The sequence below is a fragment of the Amblyomma maculatum genome, chromosome 9 (genome assembly GCF_055883805.1).
Source record: "Amblyomma maculatum isolate TAMU_Amacu chromosome 9, ASM5588380v1, whole genome shotgun sequence".
NCBI classification, from domain to species: domain Eukaryota; kingdom Metazoa; phylum Arthropoda; class Arachnida; order Ixodida; family Ixodidae; genus Amblyomma; species Amblyomma maculatum.
In genome coordinates, this window is record NC_139352.1 from 110,728,802 (window position 1) to 110,749,345 (window position 20,544).

Sequence of the window (20,544 nt, forward strand, 5' to 3'; positions counted from 1 at the left end):
CTACACCCACAAGGATAACAACGACGTCAATCAGTACAATTGACCTTTTTATAGTAGACATTGTCTCCCCCGTCATTTCTACCGGTACTATTGCTTGTGACCTTAGTGACCACTGTGCCATTTTCGTATCCATGCCACATAGCTGCTCACCAAGTTACGCACAACCAAATAGTTTTGCTTATCAATGTATAACTGATGTGACACTTGCCCGATTTCGCGAATCTGTACGCGTTGCAGATTGGAACTGTGTTTTTGCCTGTTCTTCCGTTGATGAATCTTATGAGCTCTTTTTAAGTACTTTGAAAGACATTTACAATAAGTGTTTTCCCTGGAAAACAAAGAAATCAAACACAAAACTCCGTAAACCTTGGGTGACTCCAACACACGTCAAAATGATGAATCATAAGTCTAGGCTCTTCAAACGCTTTATGTCCACTCGGAACCCCGATCACCTTACAGCTTTCAAAAAACACCGCAACAAGTTAACCAACGAACTGCGAAGATCTAAATATGCCTATCAATCGCGTATCCTCACTAGCAGGGAAGGTCCGAAAGCATTTTGGAAACTTTTAAATGAATCGTTTCTTAACAAGAATAAAAATACGCACTTAGGTCAGCTTGTGATCGATGGCTTGCCCTATTCCCGCTCTTTGCTGGCAGAAAAATTCAATGACTTTTTCACAAGCTTTAGACCGAGTGGTTCCGCGGTCGAAGCACTTCGGTATCTCCAAAATACAGGTTTAGAGACATTTGCTTTTCATTTAACGACCAGCGAGGAAGTTTTTAGCGTTATAATGAACCTAAAACCTACAAGTTGCACCGATTTCGATGGCTTTCAAATTAAACCAGTTAAATTTGTTTCGGATCTCTTAGCACCATGCTTAAGCTACATCTTTAACTTGTCGCTCACATCAGGAATTTTTCCTGCACGAATGAAATATGCAAACGTAACTGTTATTTTCAAAGGAGGCGATAGAAACAAGATGACAAACTATAGGCCAATTTCTATTCTCCCTGTTTTTTCAAAGGCTCTTGAAAAAGTAATGCTCAAGAGAATCGATGGCTTCTTTTCTAAACATGCCTTAATAAATGCCAGTCAGTTTGGATTTCGAAAGGGCAAGTCCACGGAATCTGCTTTACTCTTACAAAAGGAAATTATTTTAAATAATATCGAAGCTAAAAGTTTGACCCTTGGTATTTTCATCGACTTTACCAAAGCTTTCGACCTTCTTAATCATGAAATACTACTCTCTAAACTTGAAAGCTATGGTGTCCGTGGTCTTTCCCTCCAACTCTTTCGTTCTTATTTAAACATGCGTCAGCAGGTCGTTTCGGTCGATAATCATAAGTCTAGCTCCCTTCTCATTGAATGTGGTGTCCCGCAAGGTAGCCTCCTTGGACCGTTCCTCTTTAATGTATATGCTAACGACCTTCCGAGCATAGCTTATCATACAAGTTGTATTCAGTACGCTGACGACACAAGTTTTTTTCTTAGAGGATCTTCTGCCGATGAACTAATCAATAGTGCAAATCTGGTTCTTTGTGCTCTCCACAAATGGTCCACAGCTAATGGTTTGGTAGTTAACTCTAACAAGACCAAAGCAGTCTTTTTTCGTCCCCTTAGCCAGGGTATTACAGTAAACAGTACTCTGCATCTAGAAAATAACATTATTGAAATTGTAGACAAGTTCAAATCACTCGGTATTGTATTCGACTCTCGCATGAGGTGGTCTGAGCATATAATGTATATTGAAAGCAAGCTCACTAGATCTGTTGGTTTTCTCTCGAGACTGCGCAACGAATTTTCCTCAAAGCATAAGCTCCTTATTTATCACGCTTTAATTCAATCTCACATAAACTACTGTCACCTCGTTTGGGGTACAACATCCAAAACAAATCTAAACATCATACTCGGTCTCCAAAAGAAGGCAATTAGACTGATCGCTGGTGCATGCTACACTGCCCATACAGAAACATTATTTCCGAAATATAGGATTCATCGTGTGCATGCCATGTTTGAGTATCGTCTACTTCACTGCCTTAAATTGTCACCTCAATGCTTAACTGACTTCTTGAAGAATATATCTGGACTTAAGCCTTACGAGAAACCCTTTCACACCAGAAGTAAACAAATATGGGACGTTCCTCGAACGAGGACGTTATACGGTAACCAGAGCCTTCGTTTTACTTTACCATGCATATTAAATCATTATAGCATACACAACCCAAACATTTTTACCGCGTCAATTAAGGACTTTAAGCTATATTTTATCAATTCCGCACTGTCTCTCTGTACTTTCCGTTCCTTGCCTTAAACATTATTACAAGAATAGTCACTTCATTTTCATTACGTTCTGCCATATTTCGTGCATGCTGTTACACTATTGAGGGTCGTTAATTTACTGTGCTGTTTTTAACTTGCTGTTTCATTTGTATATATGTGCTCTTTCTGTGCTTCAAAATTTTCATGTTATTATGTATATCTTCGCCTTAACGTCACACGTCCTGTTGCTCTGCCATTACTGGGCCTCGGGCATTTCTCAAGCTATCGCTGTAGCTTTTCGCCCGAGGCCCATTTCCTGTATATTACTGGAAATAAATTTTTTTTCAATTTTTTCAATACTCACGCACTTGAGTCAAACGCACTGCGGCACGAACACTTTCAACTACATAAAACAATTTCTCACAGACAGACTGTCTTTTATCCGAATACAGGATCAAGAACACGGACCTTTTTTGCTCGGCACGAGGGGCACTCCGCAAGGCGCAGTGCTGTCCCCTCTGCTATTCAACGTTGCAATGATGCGCTTGCCTGCTCTGTTGGGTGCGGTCGAAGGTGTGCAGCACGCGCTGTACGCCGACGACATCACCCTCTGGACCACGCAAGGGCGTCTGGGGGACATGGAGACAAGCCTGCAAACGGCTGCTAGCATAGTGGACCGCTATGCCCGCGGCTGTGGTCTCCAATGCTCACCGCAGAAATCTGAATTCGTGCATCTGCGCCCCTCGCGCTCATGCTAGACTCAAATCAATCTCACCTTGCAAAGCGGTCCCATTCAAGAATCTAAAGAAATCAGAGTTCTTGGGCTCTTTATACACAACCAGAGACGATGCGACACAATACTCGCAAAGCTCCGGCAGGTGGCGGACCAGGTGGGCCGCATGGTCCGCCGGGTTTCCAACAAGCGCGGTGGGTTACGATGCAAGGACGCCTTGCGGCTGGCGAACGCATTCGTGACCAGTCGAATCTTGTATTCGACTCCCTACCTCCACCTGCGGAAACAGGAGGAAGATACTCTCGAAGTTATCCTCCGTAAAATCATGAAACGAGCACTGGACCTCCCGGTCTCCACCTCTACCAGCCGTCTCATGGCGCTGGGTGTGGTGAATACTTTCAAGGAGCTTCGGGAGGCCCACCTCACCAATCAGTACACGCGTCTAACAAAGACAGAGTCGGGTCGCCGTCTTCTTGCCCGACTTCACATCCAACACACCCAACTCACAGAGGAGAGATGTCGCATTCCCGAAAAATGGAGACGCGCCCTCCATGTGCGGCCTCTCCCCGCCAACATGTCCAAAGAGGACCATAATGGTCGGCGCCTGGCGCGGGCGGAAGCCTTGGACCGCCATTATGGAAGCAAACCAGGAGTTTTCTATGTGGATGTCTCCGGCCCCAACCCTAGGGGTTGGTGCACAGCCGCGGTCATCCACAAGGGCAAAACAGTAGATGGCCTTACGTTCAAGGCCCAGTCACCAACACACGCAGAAGAGGTTGCCATCGCCCTCGCAGCCTCTGACTCCTCCTCTAAATACATCATAACAGACTCGCGAGGGGCTTGTCGGAACGTCCAGCAAGGGTGGACTGCTCCTCTAGCTTACCGCATATACAAATATTGCAGTCGAGATTCGGATCCCGCGTACCGATCTCTCGTTTGGGCTCCAGGTCACCAAGGTCTCCAAGGGAATGGGCAGCCGACGCCGCCGCCCGCGCGCTTTCTCTCCGGGCATTTCCCACGGGACCCGACGCGGACCGGGATTTTGATTTCAGCCCAGTGTACAAATTTAAAGAAATATGTGAATATTACAGATCTACGCACCAAACTCTTCCCACCCCGTGCAAAGGGCTGGGGAAGGCTAACGAGCGGGTGCTCCTGCGCCTGCTCACCAATACAATGTTGTGCCCGGCTATTCTAAAACATTTTGATCCGCAATTCGACGGGCTGTGCTCGCACTGTGGGGAGGTGTCTGACATCTACCACATGGTGTGGGCCTGCCAGAAAACCCCATCTTTGCCCCCTATCCCCAACCCCACCCGAGAGAACTGGGAGGCGACCCTGTCCGGCTGCTGCACCCTAGAGGCCCAAAAGGTCTTAACGCAGCGCGCCCGGGCTGCGGCAAACGCCAATGGAGTGCCTGTCTAGGCATCCCACCTAGTGTACATACCTATATGTATTATAATAATAAATGTTTTCACCACCACCACCACCATGCAGCTAAGCGGCACTACCCATCGCAGGTCAACCGCCTACCATCCACAAACTAATGGCTTGACAGAACGTCTGAACAAAACTCTCGCCGACATGATGTCCATGTACGTGGATGTTAAACATCGGTCTTGGGATGACGTCCTCCCGTACGTCACGTTTGCGTACAACACGGCGCAGCAGGAAACAACGCAAATGACGCCGTTCTCCTTATTGTATGGCCGCGAAGTTTCGACAATGTTCGAAGCCATGTTGCCTCACGACGGCCGTGACCTCGAAGTTGGCGCCGAGGAGTTCACTCAACGCGCAGAAGAAGCGCGACAGCTGGCGAGGGCACGCATCCGGAACCAGCAAGGTCGAGACGCCCAGCGTTACGATCACCGCCACCGTATAGTGACTTTCGCACCGGGCGACAGAGTGTGGCTCTGGACTCAGATTCGACGTCGGGGACTATCTGAAAAACTTTTGGAGCAGTACTTTGGGCCATACAAAGTGCGTCGTCAGCTGAGCGACGTCACGTACGAAGTGCTTCCGGACGGCTTTTCTTCTACTCGTCGCCAGCAAAAATCCGAGGTTGTCCATGTCGTGCGCATGAAGCCGTACTTTTCGCGAGAAAATTAGCGCACCGCCTAACGCATGTTTCTTGCTTTATTTTTTTTTTCTCTCTGCTTTCGAATTGATCAAGTTGACATTTATTTTTTTTAGAGAGGGGGGTAATAATGTAGCGTGTGCAACAGCAGCCACTAGGCGGCTGCTCATCGAGAGTCTCGTGCGCGGACTCGAAGAAGTGGCCCCGTGGCGTTCGAGAAGAAGCTGAAGTTAGCCGTCTCTCGGTGCTCCAAATCTGCTCTTCTGCGCCTGCTAGCTGCTCAACCCCGCCTTTAAAACCCAAACTTCTGGATACGGGCCTAAACGGCTACGTGACAATATACATATTTATTGTGTACGTGTGCGTACGTGCGAGCATGTGTATGTGGATAAGTCGAGTGCTATACTTTGACACGTCATTTGGGATCGCATTGTTCGCGTGGCAAGTCCTTCTCGTTGTGATAAATGTATGAATCATTGCTTCTTTATTAACGTGTTTAATTGGGCGTGTTAGTACATGTCCTGAACAAATATATAACTGCGCAAAGAGACAAGGACAAGGCGATACGACAAAGACGGCGCTGAACTTCCAACTTTTTTTGCGAACGAATCGCGTGAACATGCTCTGAAACAATCTGGCGTCATTGTCAATGCACACGAAAATAGGTGCGTTCTTTCTCAGATAGAGAGATAGAGGCAGAACTAACACATGCTTCTCCCCGATTGCATATCAGTTTCGCTTCAATTTCTCGTGTTAAACGTCGTTCGCTCTTTTTTCTAATAACAGTGATAGCAAGATCTAGGGAACAGTCCTTGCAAGCAAGGCAGCGGGGTACCAGAAAACGTTCAAACTCTTTTCCATCACGAGAATTTCTTACATTATTATTGTGTTCTGTCAGCCTATCGTTCACACATCTCCCAGTTTGGCATACATAAGTTTTTTCACAGTTTAACAGAATTTCGTATAATACGCTTCTGCGCATTCAACGAAGGAGCGCCAATGCTTCTTTCCGCAGTTTATTTCCTTCGTTATCTCTGGATTAGTCATTTTGCACAGTTTTGACAGTTGAGGAGCAGAGAAAACCACTTTCACGCCGTACCGCTTTGCTACCTTTTTCAGGTTGAGTGACAGTTTGTGAATGAACGGTATCACAGCTACCTTTTGGCTATGCTCTGCGTGGGTGTCACTTATTCACATCAGTGCGCATCTTTTTGAGGAGGCTTTCAGCAACCGAAATGAGAAGGTGCTTCGGATAGCCGGCACTTCTCCGCCTTTCGGTGTGATGGTTGAGCGCTTCTGTGTTTAGATGCGGATACAATTTGCCGAGGGGGTTTTTTTAAGCAAGACGTGGCATTGGCTCTTTTTACGAATTTTGAGTGGGCGGAGTTGAAAGGCAGAACGGTTTTTGTCGTGCGGTTCATTGCCTCAAAAGACATCATCCCCTTTAAAATGGAGCTGAATATCTGAAAACATAATTTCGCCATTTACTGGGAGTTCATTTGTGAAGTCAAGAAGGCTCATCACCGTTCCAAATGTAGCCAATATCTTTCTAGTAACACATTCAATTGCCTGCGCGTCACAATCTACAACTAAAAATTCATCTACGAACTGAAAGGCCCTGAGTACGTTTCGGTGTTTCATGGATGCCATTAAAAGATTATCTAAACGAGCAAGTACTCGGTCACTAAGGACTGGGGTAATGCTGACCACATCCTAGCTGACCAAACAATGGAGTTCCTCTGGCAACAAGTGCTGAAACCACTGAGAGCCAAGTCTGCTCAGTTCTCGCCCGCTCCACCTTGCAACTTGCACATCATAGATGACCTTACATTGCCAGCTTAAGTGGAAGGTGTCTTCTCTCTAGAGCCAAGTTTGCTGTGCCGCCTAGGGAATCACGGTTAGAGCAACTATCTTTGGTTCTTCAGGTGTCACGGTATACTCAAGCGGATGCAACTGCTCCGTTTGTAGCGGAGGGTGTTGATATCATATGCCGATGCAAGAACTCGCAACTCGGTCTATCTGTCAGACGAGTGGACTCCTTTTTACGTGGTCATTCTCTTCACCTCCTTCTGGCTGATAAGGAGGGTGGATTCACTGTAATGCCTAACACAGTTTTTTAAAACAAAATCTAGGGATGCTACTTTGTCGGTTTTCACCAATCATCAAACTGTATCCCTGAACAATGTCAAGACCCACGCAAAGAATCTTTGCGAACCATTAAACCTTTCAGTGCTTGTGAAGGCAATCGATATGAGCAAGAAAAACTTTTGAAATGTATTTTTTAGCGCGAAAACCCATGAGGTAGATGCGCCACTAAGAAATACCTCTCAATATTGAACATGGCAGCATGCTGTCGCAGGTTGTTTTATAACGACCGCTTAAGATTTTACCCTTGGACGATCCGTTTTTGGTCACCAACTCTAACCAGGTTTTAGAATTTTTCTTTTTTTGCTAATATTTATGACAAGTTCTGCCAAGCCTTCTCAATTGACATTAAATATATTTTTTGTTCCCTACCTCACAAGCTAATTCAAGAATGCGTTGAGCATTCTATTGAAACATTTCGCTGCATTGCCTTCCAGAACACAACTGGAGTTCCGGTCCGATGTTTTTTAGAGCTTTTAACCTTTTATTTACAGTGAACATACGTCAAGTTTGAAGGGACACCACACCTGCATAAGTGGGGCATATGCATTGGGTCTTGCATTGCCCCAGTCCTTAGTGACCTAGTACTTGCTCATCTAGATCGTCTTTTAATCGCGTCCATGAAAGACTAAAACGTACTCAGGGTCTATCGGTTCGTAGGTGATTGTTGTAGACTGTGACGCGCAGGCAATGGAATGTGTTACTAGAAAGATATTGGCTACATTAGGAACGGTGGTGAGCCCTCTTGACCTAACCCATGAACTACCAGTAAATGGTGAAATTAGGTTTATAGACATCCGGCTTTGTTTTGAAGGGGATGGGTTCTGCTGTGGCTATGAACCACCCGCCAAAAAACCGCTTTTGCCTTTAACTCCGCTCACTCAAAATTCGTAAAAAGAGCCAATGCCACGTCTTGCTTAAAAAACGCCCTCGGCAAATTGTACCCGCATCTAATCACAGAAGCGCTCAACCATCACACCGAAAGGCTGAGCGGTGCCGGCTATCCGCAGCACCTTCTTATTTCGGTTGCTGAAGGCCTCCTCAAAAAGATGCGCCCTGATGTAAATACGTTTGACGCCCATGCACAGCGTAGGCAAAAGGTAGCTGTGAAGTGGTACATTCACAAACGTCATACAACCCGAAAAAGGTAGCGCAGCGGTACGACGTGAAAGTCGTTTTCTCTGCTCCTCACAAACTGTCAAAACTGTGCAAAATGACTAATCCAGAGATAGCGAAGCAAATGAACTAAGGCAAGAAGAATCGGCGGCCCTTCGTTGAATGCGCAGAAGGCGTAGTGTACGAAATTCCATTAAACTGTGGAAAAACGTACGTAGGCCAAGCTGGGAGAAGTGTGAACGATAGGTTTAGAGAACAAACCAAGAATGTAAAAAATGGCCGTGACGGAAAAGATTTTGAAGGTTTTGTGGCAAGCCACTGCTACTTATAAGGACTGTTCCCCGGATCTTGTTAGCACTGTTATTTGACAAAAAGAGCGCACAACGTGTAACAAGAGAAATCGTGGACTAGAAACTGATATACAATCAGGGAGAAGCATGTGTTAGTTCTGCCTCTATCACTCTCTCTGAAAAAAAAAACGCACTTATTTGCGCATGCATTGACGAAGATGCCGGATTGTTTCAGAGTATATATGTTCACGCAATTTGTTCGCAATCAAAGTTGGAAGTAGAACGGCACGTTCTAGTCGTCTCGCCTTCTCCTTGTTCTTTGCGCTGTTATATATTTTTTCAAGATTGCTTCTTTATCACGATGAAAAAAAAAAGACTGACATGAGGGATGGAGTTCTGTGGAAGAAGTAATTACATTTTGTGGTAAATATGTTTATATGCTGTCTATCAATTTTCAATCTGCTCTTAAAATGTTACCACTAGCTTCGTCCCGCGGACCTCCAAATTTAAAAGCAAACGCTAAATTGTTTCCTGAACATAGAAATCGCCACGCGTATGATTCGTGCAATTGCGTTTCTGCCACCTGAAAAAAATTGTTTCCTGTCACTTTTGATAAAGTATTCGATAGCGAAAAAAAAAAAGTTTGGTACTCTCAGTCTCAAGCAGCGCAATGTTGCTCGCATGCTTCATGTTCATTCGGCGACAAAGCACTAGCGGCTGGAGCTCGTAGACATGAAATGCACCAAGAAAATCTTTTGTTGCGTTCGAGAAAAAAAAATTTTACGATATTTTAAATTTTAAGACATTCCTGAAGTAGATGCTAAAAAACGGCTCATCATGTAGCTACGGCTTCAGCAACGATGCCAATGTCATTGCAGACGTTCCTGCTTTTCGACTGATTCATAAGCTTCAGATGCCGATTTTTTACGTCAATCGCGAGGAGTTTCCGCTAAAGAAGGACGAAAGAGACGATTTAGGTTTACGTATTCTGCTTGAACCACCACTTTAAAACAAAGAAAGCAGCGGCAATTTTATATCCTTATAACCAAGATTCATAATCCTTACCTGCAATCCATTTTAAATGAAGCGTGTAAAACATATAAAATGAACTATGTCATCTATCATGGCTCCTTTGTCATTGTGACTACTTCGGATGCATATCATTTTCTGTGGTCATGTCCTATGACTGTCATGGGAATTGTTTGAAACTTTGTTTTGATGGTAGTTGAATACTACAAGCATCATTACAGTGAATTTGGTTACTGAGTTCACGCCAGCATTCCACTTGTGATCACTGTACAAGCTATTTCCCGTAAGAAATGCCGATTCGATGATAATGTTTACTGGTGCGGTCCTATTTAACGCATCAGTGAGCATTATGAATGCTACAGATAGCTTTCTGTCAGGCTAAAACAAAGTGCCAGTACATGCCATTGGTTAAGTGAGCCTAATCTTACATAATGGAGTATTAAAAGCACTGCAGAAGCTTAGGGGAGTCTCAGTTAAAAGTTTATTTTTTTGCCGCTAATCGGAGTAATACATATGCTCCATATCATAGCATTATTCGCCTGTAGTTTGTATCTGCTCTTTCCTAAATTGTATTCTACAAAGTATACGTGTGTCATCTCGTACGTCTATTTAACTAGCGAACAATTTGCAATCGAATCCCTTTTGTGATGTTGTTTCAGCTACAAATAATGTATGACAGTTGTGACAATATAGGTAGCTTTAGGTATAACATGTAGCGCGAAAATCTTTAATATATGCGATGATATTTTTATTCACCGCATTGGCTAAACCAGCCTGTTTGAAGAGACGAAATGAAAACAAATATGGATGTCTTCGGACAGGAACAGTAATCGTGGTGCCATGACCATTTTTTTTAATTAAATTTTCATATGTCGTGGGCTAATGTCTCGACACAAAGGAATGACCCTTAGGTTTGCCAGATGCGGCGTAATATTCTCGAAAAAAAAAAACGCCTACCACTAAAGCTGGAAAACGCCGTTTTTGTCGTTTCAAAAAGTTGCACGTTTGGAGGCCGGCTGGTTGCGTAAAATTTTGTCATCCACTGTTTTTTATTCACCGCATTTGGGTAACGTTTGCTTGTATAAGAAGTATTAAAAGTGTGTTTCATTGATGCAGTTGATTTAGTAAAAAATCGAAAACTTTGCTTCAAGAACAACGCGCTACAAAAATGTTAATGTTCAACCTTACATACTGGCGTGACGCGTTGCGTTGTTTGCACTAAAACATTCAGTGTTTATTACGCAGGTCATATTGTTAATTTAAGGCAGAATTTGGAGCTCTAAACTGCTATGTGTGTTCTCTGTAACGCCACCAAAAGTATTATGCTGGAAAGCGATTTGCTTATGATTGTAATTATAAAAATTACACATTGAAAAATCATCTTCAAAAATATAGTATTGTTAGTGGTGGTCAAAGTTGAGAAATGGAATAATATATTAATAACCTAGATTGAATACTATTGCACCTAGCAATAAAAAAGAATGCAGGACAGAGAAAAAGTTCAGCCTTCACTTGCGTTCTACCATGAAATTGACAGAAATAGTGAATTAATACCATTTTAAGCTATATTAAGTATTTGTCTTAGAAGCAGAGAAAGGGTGTATAAGCGCTGACAAGGTTTTAAATTTTACTTAAGGTAAAATGTAACTAAATTCAGCAAATACTAAATTGAAGTTTTGATGCCTACTCCATAAGGGGGAGCCATATAAGCACATCTATAGAACAAAAACAAGCATTTTTATATTTCTAATATTACATTTTGCAGAATTCAATATATTTACTGACTCAAATTAACAAAGTACTTTGCATTGTTTCCACAGATTTTGATAAAAATTGGTGTTGCGGCCGTTTCTTCAATTCTAATCAGTTTTCCTTATTTTACCATTTTCTTACTTTTGTCCAATTTCAAAATAATATGCAGATACACACACAAATCTAGAGCTTCAAATTTTTTCAGAAATAAAGGATGGAACCTAGGTAATGTAGAGAAATAGTTTCTATGCCAAGATATTATTGGATCTTGCAAGAATGCAGGCTGAGTGTGGCCATTATCAGCACAAGCACTCGGTTTATTATTTAATGTTATATGTTTAAACAGTATAACGCAACACTTTTTAGTCCGTGATATTTTTGAGGTACTGAAGATTTCTGAGAGGGATTTGAATAAAAATCGAAGATGATCATTTTTTAATGGCAGCAAATTTGCCCTTTACTGCTGTTTCCGAATTCTGAGCAATTTTGATGCGTTGCGGAGAACACACCTAGTGGTCTGGAGCTCCAGATACTGCCTGGAATTAAGAACATGCGTCAGGAAGCGAAAACAAACATATTTAGTGCAACCAACCTAATGCATCATATGCCAGTACATAAGGTTAAAAATGAATATTTTTGCAGCGTATCGCTCCTGAAGAAAAGTTTGCGATTGTTTATTAACTCAATTGCAAAAACAAAATGGGTTTCTAATAGTGTTTGTAAATATAAAACCTGCATATATTTAGTGAGTAAAAAAGAGTAGATGACAAAATCATGGTATCCAAACTTGCAACATTTTGAAATGGCAAAAACAGCGTTTTCTACCTCTAGAGATATACCATACAATTATTTTTTTCGAGGAAACTACGCGTATCTTGAAAACCTACGGTTAATTCTTTTGTGTCTAGATATTTGTCCACCACATGTAAGAATTTCATTGGAAACGAAAGATGGCCATGGGACCTCGATTATGTTTCTTATCTAAGGCACCCATAATACGCTGTGAGAAAGCCAATATCAAGGGCTTTTTTTAATATTTCATATTTCGAACGGTTGTGCCATCTAAGAAAATTTGAAAGCTAGGCACACCTTAGGTGTCGCCAGCCCTCACTTTTTGTTACAGCTGCATTTGCTAAGCTGAATTAATGCGTTCAGTACTTTATTTTAGCCACGAATATAGCGCTATTACGTGTCAATTTCAAAGAAAGGCCGCAGTGACGCGATTCCTGTAGAATTTGTAAGTGAAATCTGTAAGCCTTACAAATCTACCCATATATATGATCTCTTGCAGGTTTTATTCAAGCTACATTACACCTGCTGCGCCCCATAGCTTGAGCCAAGGGTTATAAATAAACCATTAGAAACAGACGATGGAAACCGGTGGAGCATGTTTGCTGGAAGCCACTTAGGTCAGCGCAGAAAATTTTTATTTTGTACGTAGGGAAGTGAGGTTATTCGCTTCGAGTACTAATTATTCACTTTAGACAATAAGTAGGACTTAGAGTCGGTGAGCACGTTCGGAAACCCCTGTTTCAATATTTGCGGTTAGAAACCTCATGTGTACCTTTTTTCCAGCTGCAGATAAATACCGGGTTATGTAGATACCGAAACCGTTACCAGCCCATTCGCGCGCCTCGATTGTGCTGCTCACAACATGATTTTGAGCGGACAAACCAACCTGCCGCTATGATGGCTAACCCCATGCATGAGTAAGGGTGATATGGTGGCGATGGTTGCTTCGCGTCGGCCCTTTGGCGCACATGAAGGCTCGAGTTACAATGAGCGCGCCGAACTTTGCAATGCGGATAATGACTACAAAGCGGTAAGGATACAAATGGGTTTAACAGTATTTTTCAGCTGTAAAATACAAATACAGTCTTGTTGGACGATGTGCTGGCGTGGACGAAGAAACCATATTCAACTTGTAGGTCTAACGCTACACAGGGCTGTCGAGCCAAGCCAAGTCCTCAATTGTATTGTCCAGGAATCTGATTTTTGTATTTTAGTGGTTTCCTACTGTATCTGGCGTTCAAAATGCAGACGTAAGGGTTCTTTATCGCAAATAATCAAACGTGGTTTGTGCCGGTACTCTTCAAAGTAGCAACACCATTTATTGTGTAAGTCAATAATCAGTAATTTAGGTAAATAATGTCAATTAAGGATTCCAAACAAAACCTTTTTTGTGGCGCTCAAGGTAGCTTCCAGCAATATGTATCTGGTTTCCTTTGCCTGCCTCCGAAATGTTTTTTTTTTATCCCTTGGATCAAATTTGCTTGGACAAGCAGTATATGTGTAAAAATGATGCACCTGTGAGCTACCCGTTTAAGTGAGCTCCCGTTTAAGTGAACTACCCACAAAACCAGTCAAAAGCGTATATCAGCTAACCAGTGGCCAGTGCAGCAGTCGTGGGCTTAGATCGCTTGTGTATCTAGCCATTTAAAGAAATGCAAATGGTCGCCGAACATTCTCTTGGTAACGATATTTAGTATAAACTGTTTGCACATCGCAGAAAGCGTAGGAGCGGCAAAAAACTAGCGCGCCAGTCATATGCGGAGACAGCCGACAATCAAGCACTAATTCCTAGTGTGGGATGAAACACTGGCTGTCTCAGCCGTATTGCTGTGGAGGCGATCAAAATGCAACAGGGCACATGCTATGCAATGCATGTACGTCTTTCATCCTAATAAACCCAAGGCAACTGAAACTAATCTGGAACTCATCAGTATAGTGTTTCTCATTGACCATGAATTTCGGTACATGAATCCTGGAATTTTCTACATCTTCCTAAAATAATGCGCGCGATTTTATGTGCCTCGTAATAGTGTTGTAAATTTTGTTTCCTCATTGTTTTTGTGCAGGTGCCATTTGCAAAAAAGTTGGGGTGGACGATTTGGAGGCACGCGCATTTATTCGCAGGTGGCTGCCTGGTTCCTGTGACAGAGGGGGTGGAAGAAAAAGGCGTTATGCTGAAACCTCCCCTGGCGAACCAGGCATGCCACCTGTGAATGAAATTGCAGGGTCAGCCCCCTCACTACGCCTATGAGTGTGCCCTCCAGCTCCCTGGCCCCTTCCACTTCCCGAGAGCCCGCCCTGCCCTGACCAACCCTGCCGCTGCCCCGCTAACTGCGGCTGTGTGCGCCCTCAGCGCTGGCTAGTAACAACTGGCGTCTATAGTAACAATTGCAATAAATATTATCTTTTTGTGAACCATGAACTTGTTTTGTGAATATCTACTGGTTGCTCATGAGCGACAATTTGAATTATTATGGCCACTCTTATTTGAAAGGCCATTATTGTCCCAGCAAGTTCGATGGGCTGTCACGAATATGGCTAAAATGAAAAGGGCTGCATTTTATGGCCTGCAAAGGCAGTGCCACAAAATGTGTAATCTTGGCATCATCAATGGTACATGAATGGAGTAACCGGTGTACCCATAAACCATTGGATTAATATTGGTATCGACAATATGCGGCATGAATGGAGTAGCCAGTGCACCTGCAATGGCTAACCAATGGTATGATATTGGCATTGACAATGGGCTATCAATGGAATAGCTGGTATTAAACAAATATTCTTAATACAATGATGGTATAATGCTGGACAGTATTGGCAAGAATCATGGTGCATGAATGGAAAGTCTAATATTGTGCCTACATTGGTGGCTCCAGCTTGGTTGAACACTGGACAAATCTTGGAACGAAAGATGGGCCAAGAATGGAGAATGCAGTAAAATGCCCAAATGCCAATATCAGTCCAATATTGATGCCATTCTTTTCCAGTGATGAACCATTGTTGGACCAATGCTGGTGTGCTGCTTGGGCCCTCTACCCTTGTCCAGTGCTCTTTGATACTGCAGTCCCCATTTTTCTCTCTTTCTAACCCGGATTATAGATATATAGCTGGACAGAAATTAATAGCGTGAAAAGCGGCTCGTGAGGCAGTGATATCATTTTTCACAACAGTGTTACTGATTACTTTATTACCGATGTTGTGTTTATGATGTTTTACTTACCTGATACTCAATCACAAAATACTGGAATATGCCCTAAAAATCAGACCGCTCAGTATGGTTTTATCAAGCAAAAGTAATAATAATAATAATAATAATAATAATAATAATAATAATAATAATAATAATAATAATAAGAGGAGCAAGTAATAACAGACAAGGGACCTTTGAGGTACTAATAATGAAATAAAAATTGTAGGGGTTTAAATGGCATGAACCCAGTGATGGAGAGAAAGCGGCGAGTGTTGCAGAGAATTTTTCTGTGGACACCTGGACGTAATATGCCGCCGTCACAACGTTCGAACGGACGTTCTGTCCTAGCAAGTCGCTGTTGTCTTTCGCCTCTACCAACTGTAGAGTTAACTGTCATGTTCTTCTTCTTCTACTGCTTCTTCTTCTATTCTTTTTCTTCTTCTTGTACTTCTTCTTTTTCTTCTGTTTATACTTTTTTCTTCCTTCTCTTTTCTTTTTTATTTCTTCTTTCCTTCGCCAACTCCTGGCCCGTTTGTAGGCAACGGCGCACCGCGCCGCGGAGCATACGGCATATGGCACACGGTGCCGCGGTGCCACGGCGATGGCTTGAAAACCTAGCGCAGTGTAGCTTTCGCAACAAACAATGATACGACAGGCGCGATGAAGACAAACTATAGAGAAGGCACAGCGGAATCTGTAAGCGCAGGTGTGGCGATCGTATTAGGAAACTGATCCCTGTATACAGCTGGCGGCACTCCGCTCTGGTAGAGAATCCCTAGATAATTGGAAACAGCTTGAGTTATGTATGTGTACAGTGTCTCTCGGCTTAGAGCACATGCGGAGCTACATTTACCATTGGCGAAACACTAGACAGTAGGAGAGGTAAAAAGATAAACACCTCGGCTTGAGACAGCCGATGGCGAGTGCAGAGGTGTTGTAGCTACTATGACCCCAGTCTGTAACGCCAATCGGTCGGCTATATACCTGAGCCCACAGTTAACGCCTTGTGACAAGGATGCATTTTAACTAAATAGGCAAAGAATGGGTGGCATTCATCCGGGCATCATCATCATCATCATCATCATCATCATCAGCCTGAATATACCCACTGCAGGGCGAAGGCCTCTCCCATATTTCTCCACTTAACCCGGTTCTGTGCTAGCTGCATCCACTTGACCCCTGCGAACTTCTTAATCTCATCCGCCCACTTAACTTTCTGCCGCCTCCTGCTACGCTTTCCTTCCCTTGGAATCCAATTTGTTACCCTCAGCGACCATCGGTTATCCTCTCTTCGCACTACATGTCCTGCCCATGTCCATTTATTCTTCTTAATTTCCACTAGAACGTCGGTAACTTGGCATCATCTTCTGAGCTCTAATAACAAAAATAGCTGAAAAAGTTGCAGGACAGCAAATTGTACGTCGACCAAACAATGATCGATGCTGAGAAGGCCGAAAAAATATTTAATAAACAAAATTATTTTCGTGGGCGTTGTAAACACTATGTTTGCTCTTAATCCTCTCATTATAGTTAGAAGTGCAACCTGTATTGGATCTGCATATGTGGTCATAAATGTTTTGTTCCGATTCTATTGCTTGTCCCTATACTCACCATTAGAGGCGATGGATGCCAAATTTAATGCAGAGAAAAGAATTGTCGAACACTAAAGCCCTACAACGCTTTGAGTCCACATTTTTGGCATTCTCTTTTCGCGTAGCGCGCTTTGCTAACTCCTGAATTCGTAATATGTAAAATTCTGCTTCTAAAATCTAGCACATATTATTTACCATGTAGCCGCAAGCAAACATCTAATGATGAAGGCAATTAAAACTGAGACATAAACTTCCACTTTAGCCAAGCCGTAATAGTATGTCTGCATGCCCGAATGATAGTGTTTCTTACTATGTATCCAATATCACTAGGTTAGATCTAAATCTCAGATGAACCGCCCAAGATGTTATATTTTACCGGCTCAGGAATGCCAGGTGGTCCGAAGCCCCCCCCCCCCCCCCCCCCCCGCCAATCTGTTGGTATCCTGCCCAAACATGTGGTCTGCCAACTAAAACCTACCACAAGCATGCCGTTTATTTATTGTGCGCAACACTACTTGCCACAATCACAGATTGCGCTGAAGATCGTTCCGAAGTCTCTCACGCTCTCTACGAACTAGAGTGCGAATGAAAAGATGGCGACGGACGTCAGCCGGCTTAGCCAAAGAGGATGCGGAGAAGCCGCATAGCTTCAGCCAACGATAGTGTTCCACGTATCACGGTTGAGGCCATCGCTGCCGTCATTGGCCAGTATTCTCCAAGCGTGTGCCCGAGCGACGACGCATGTTCCGGTTTTGTGGAACTGGCAGCTGTCTTTATCTGGGCAGACATATTTCTCGGCTGGTCGGCACTAGCCTCCTCAATCCCCGAAGGAGGAAACAAAAACGCGTATCATGGCCCGCACATATAACATATTCATAGCCTGGGCATTTATATTCAACGTTTACTTTGCGTCTCCCCTTTCTTTTTAACTTCAGAATGGCCTGTTCTTGAGTGAATTGGTTCACGGCGCACGGATGGTGCTAAAGACAGTTGTGTACGTGGGTTTGTGTACGTGAATCCCTTCGCACTTTGTAGCGTCTTCTTTGCAGATTATTTTTATGGCGTTTTTGACCTTGTTTGCTTGTTTCATTTCGGCGCTTTTTTTGCTAACTTGATGTCTCCAGAGTTTGCCGTAGTTACAAAAAGTAGTTAACGATCAGATACGCCTTCCAAGCGTACTTCGCTGTTCCCGCCATGCTACGTGCGGCTGAAAACAACGAAATCGCTTTACGCGACTCAGCGCTGCCGTATGTGAATTCATTTCGAGAACAGCGTACCAGTTTGGTCGGCGTGTACCGTGTCGCCAGCGCGCCCTTAACCCCGACCTTTCTCTACTCGCCTCAGTCACCTCTCAGCCTTCACTGGCAGGGGACTTGTACACGCTGTGCTCCCTATACCTCGCTTCTGCCCAGTTCGCCGCATCATGGAGCGGGTTGTGCTTCTGTCCGCGCCTTATTAGGCGCTCGCTTTTAGGTGTATATCCTTGCTCTTTGATATATTGTAAAAAAAGAATGTTATTCAAGCATAGCTGGTTAGTTTTTCACATGTCATTATCTTTGCAATACAGAAAAGGCATGGACAAAAACAGGAAACGACCAGCAACACAGGTGCACGTCTAACTGTATACAAAACTATACCAGGCTAAGTAGTATTAGAGGACGCTTCTTGGCATTTGATAGAGCATGCAAATCGGCTGTAATTTGCTCTGAAAGGCGTCGACGTGGACAACGCTTAGTGCTCTGGAGAAGGCGCAGGTTGACGCTGTCACTTAAAATACTGTTCGGTATGAAACTTCTTGAAGAAACGATCAAAAGCCACAACATTGAATGCGGTTTGAAATTTTAATGGTTCTCGAATGTGTCAAATACGTGTCTCAAAAACAAAAGTGCAGTCGTGGAATAATGCGGTAAGTGCATCTCTCCAGATGACGAAACGATACGAATAATGACTCCAGGCTCGTAATTACGCAGTGAATGAAAAGAACCGGTCAACAGCAATTTAATTTGTGGGCGAGAACATTACCTCTGTTTCTTTGTCAGCTGAATCACTGAGAAAACTGTGTTTATGAATATTTAGTTAAAAGAAAAAAAAACAGAAAGGTAGGCTTAAAAATCAATACGCAGAAGGCTAAGGTAATATTCAACAGCCTCGGGAAGGAACAGCAGTTTGCATTAGGTAGAGAAGCACTAGAAGTAGTAGGCAAATATAATTACTAATATGTTTAAAAGGTAATATGTTTAATATGTTTAAAAGGTAGTAATAGCAGAACCGGACCATTAAAGGGAAAACACAAGGCGAACACGATTGGGATGGAGCGCATTTAGCTTCGAGCATCGAGAAAAGAAGATGACTTATGAACGTGAGAGGTGTTTACTTTAAAGATAGCTTGAGAAAAATAGTTATGCACGCTGTATTCAAGTATATACATTTTTTTTATTTGAAAATATATTTGATATATTTCTATATAAGATATATAAAATATATTTCTTCCACACACAGTGGGTTGTGTTTATAACATTTTCAGCAAATGTTTATATGAGCCAGATTAAATACCTAAGCAGGCACACAGCAACTGGTTGGAGAAAATTTTCTCTTTCCTCATATGGACGAATAAAAGTTTAAGAAACCTTAATCGCTACAGTTTTCAATTCATTGTCACTTCATATCAATTGCCAGCGAAACATAGATCAAGAGAACAACTTGAGCAACTTTCAGTACAAATTTTTAGATATCTTATATATTTGATTCAACGAAACATTCAATGTTCTAATACACTTTAAACAACATCAAAACGCAATGTTCAAGCGAAATAAATTGACGTATTTTACACCTTATCTGACGGAACTATATCAATTCGATGTTTCTAAACAAATGAAAACTGGGGTCTCTTTCTTCTACTTTTTTTTTTAGCACTAAATACTGAATCACGTGTCCACATAATTGATCTATTCCTGCGAATTCCTCGGGAAAGCTGTTACCAAACATTGTCAATGGCAGATAACCTTCAGCTCACCATCGCAGTCCGGTCTGCGTTCTTTTGCCAGACGTCGGTGAAGAACGTTGCAAAATCGGTATTCGGGATAACGGCTCCTGTTACGACAGACTTCACAACGCCGTCCTCAACGACCACGGAGATCCTTGCATTAGAGGGTCTCTTCTCTTCGAATGCAGAAGAAATCTCTTGCTCAGCGTTGCCTGCGGACATTGCGCTTGATTGTCTCTCTTTTCTAAAAGAAATGATACCAGTGCTGTTCAGCTTCAGTGGATGTTGTCTGAACTTATCAGTTTCAAAAAATGCTTTGCCGACTCGCATTGACGGCAAATTGGAAAGAAGATATTAGTGGAAAGACACGTATGGTATTTCAGTCCTTCAAAAATAGCGAATTGACAGTTTGAGCGTACGTCGCATGTGCGAAACCTCTCCAGCTGCGCGCGATGTCCAGTCAGCAGGAGAAAATATTTTGTGAGAGAACCCAAAAGACGTGAAAAATAACTACAAATAAAAGTGAGCGCTTGTAGAGAATCAATTCTTCCATTAGTCATAAGTAATCACGGCCACCTCGTT

General features: G+C 43.0%; 1 protein-coding gene across 1 annotated transcript in view; it reads right to left on the bottom strand.

The window, feature by feature from the left end:
• The window catches only part of LOC146180153 (luciferin 4-monooxygenase-like), an 80,489-nt gene extending 60,305 nt beyond the window's left edge, over positions 1-20,184 (bottom strand). The window contains exon 1 of the mRNA XM_084580334.1: positions 19,993-20,184. Within this exon, the coding sequence (XP_084436460.1) occupies positions 19,993-20,184 (192 nt within the window). The remainder of the gene's footprint in view (positions 1-19,992) is intronic.
• Positions 20,185-20,544: the final 360 nt, after the last annotated feature.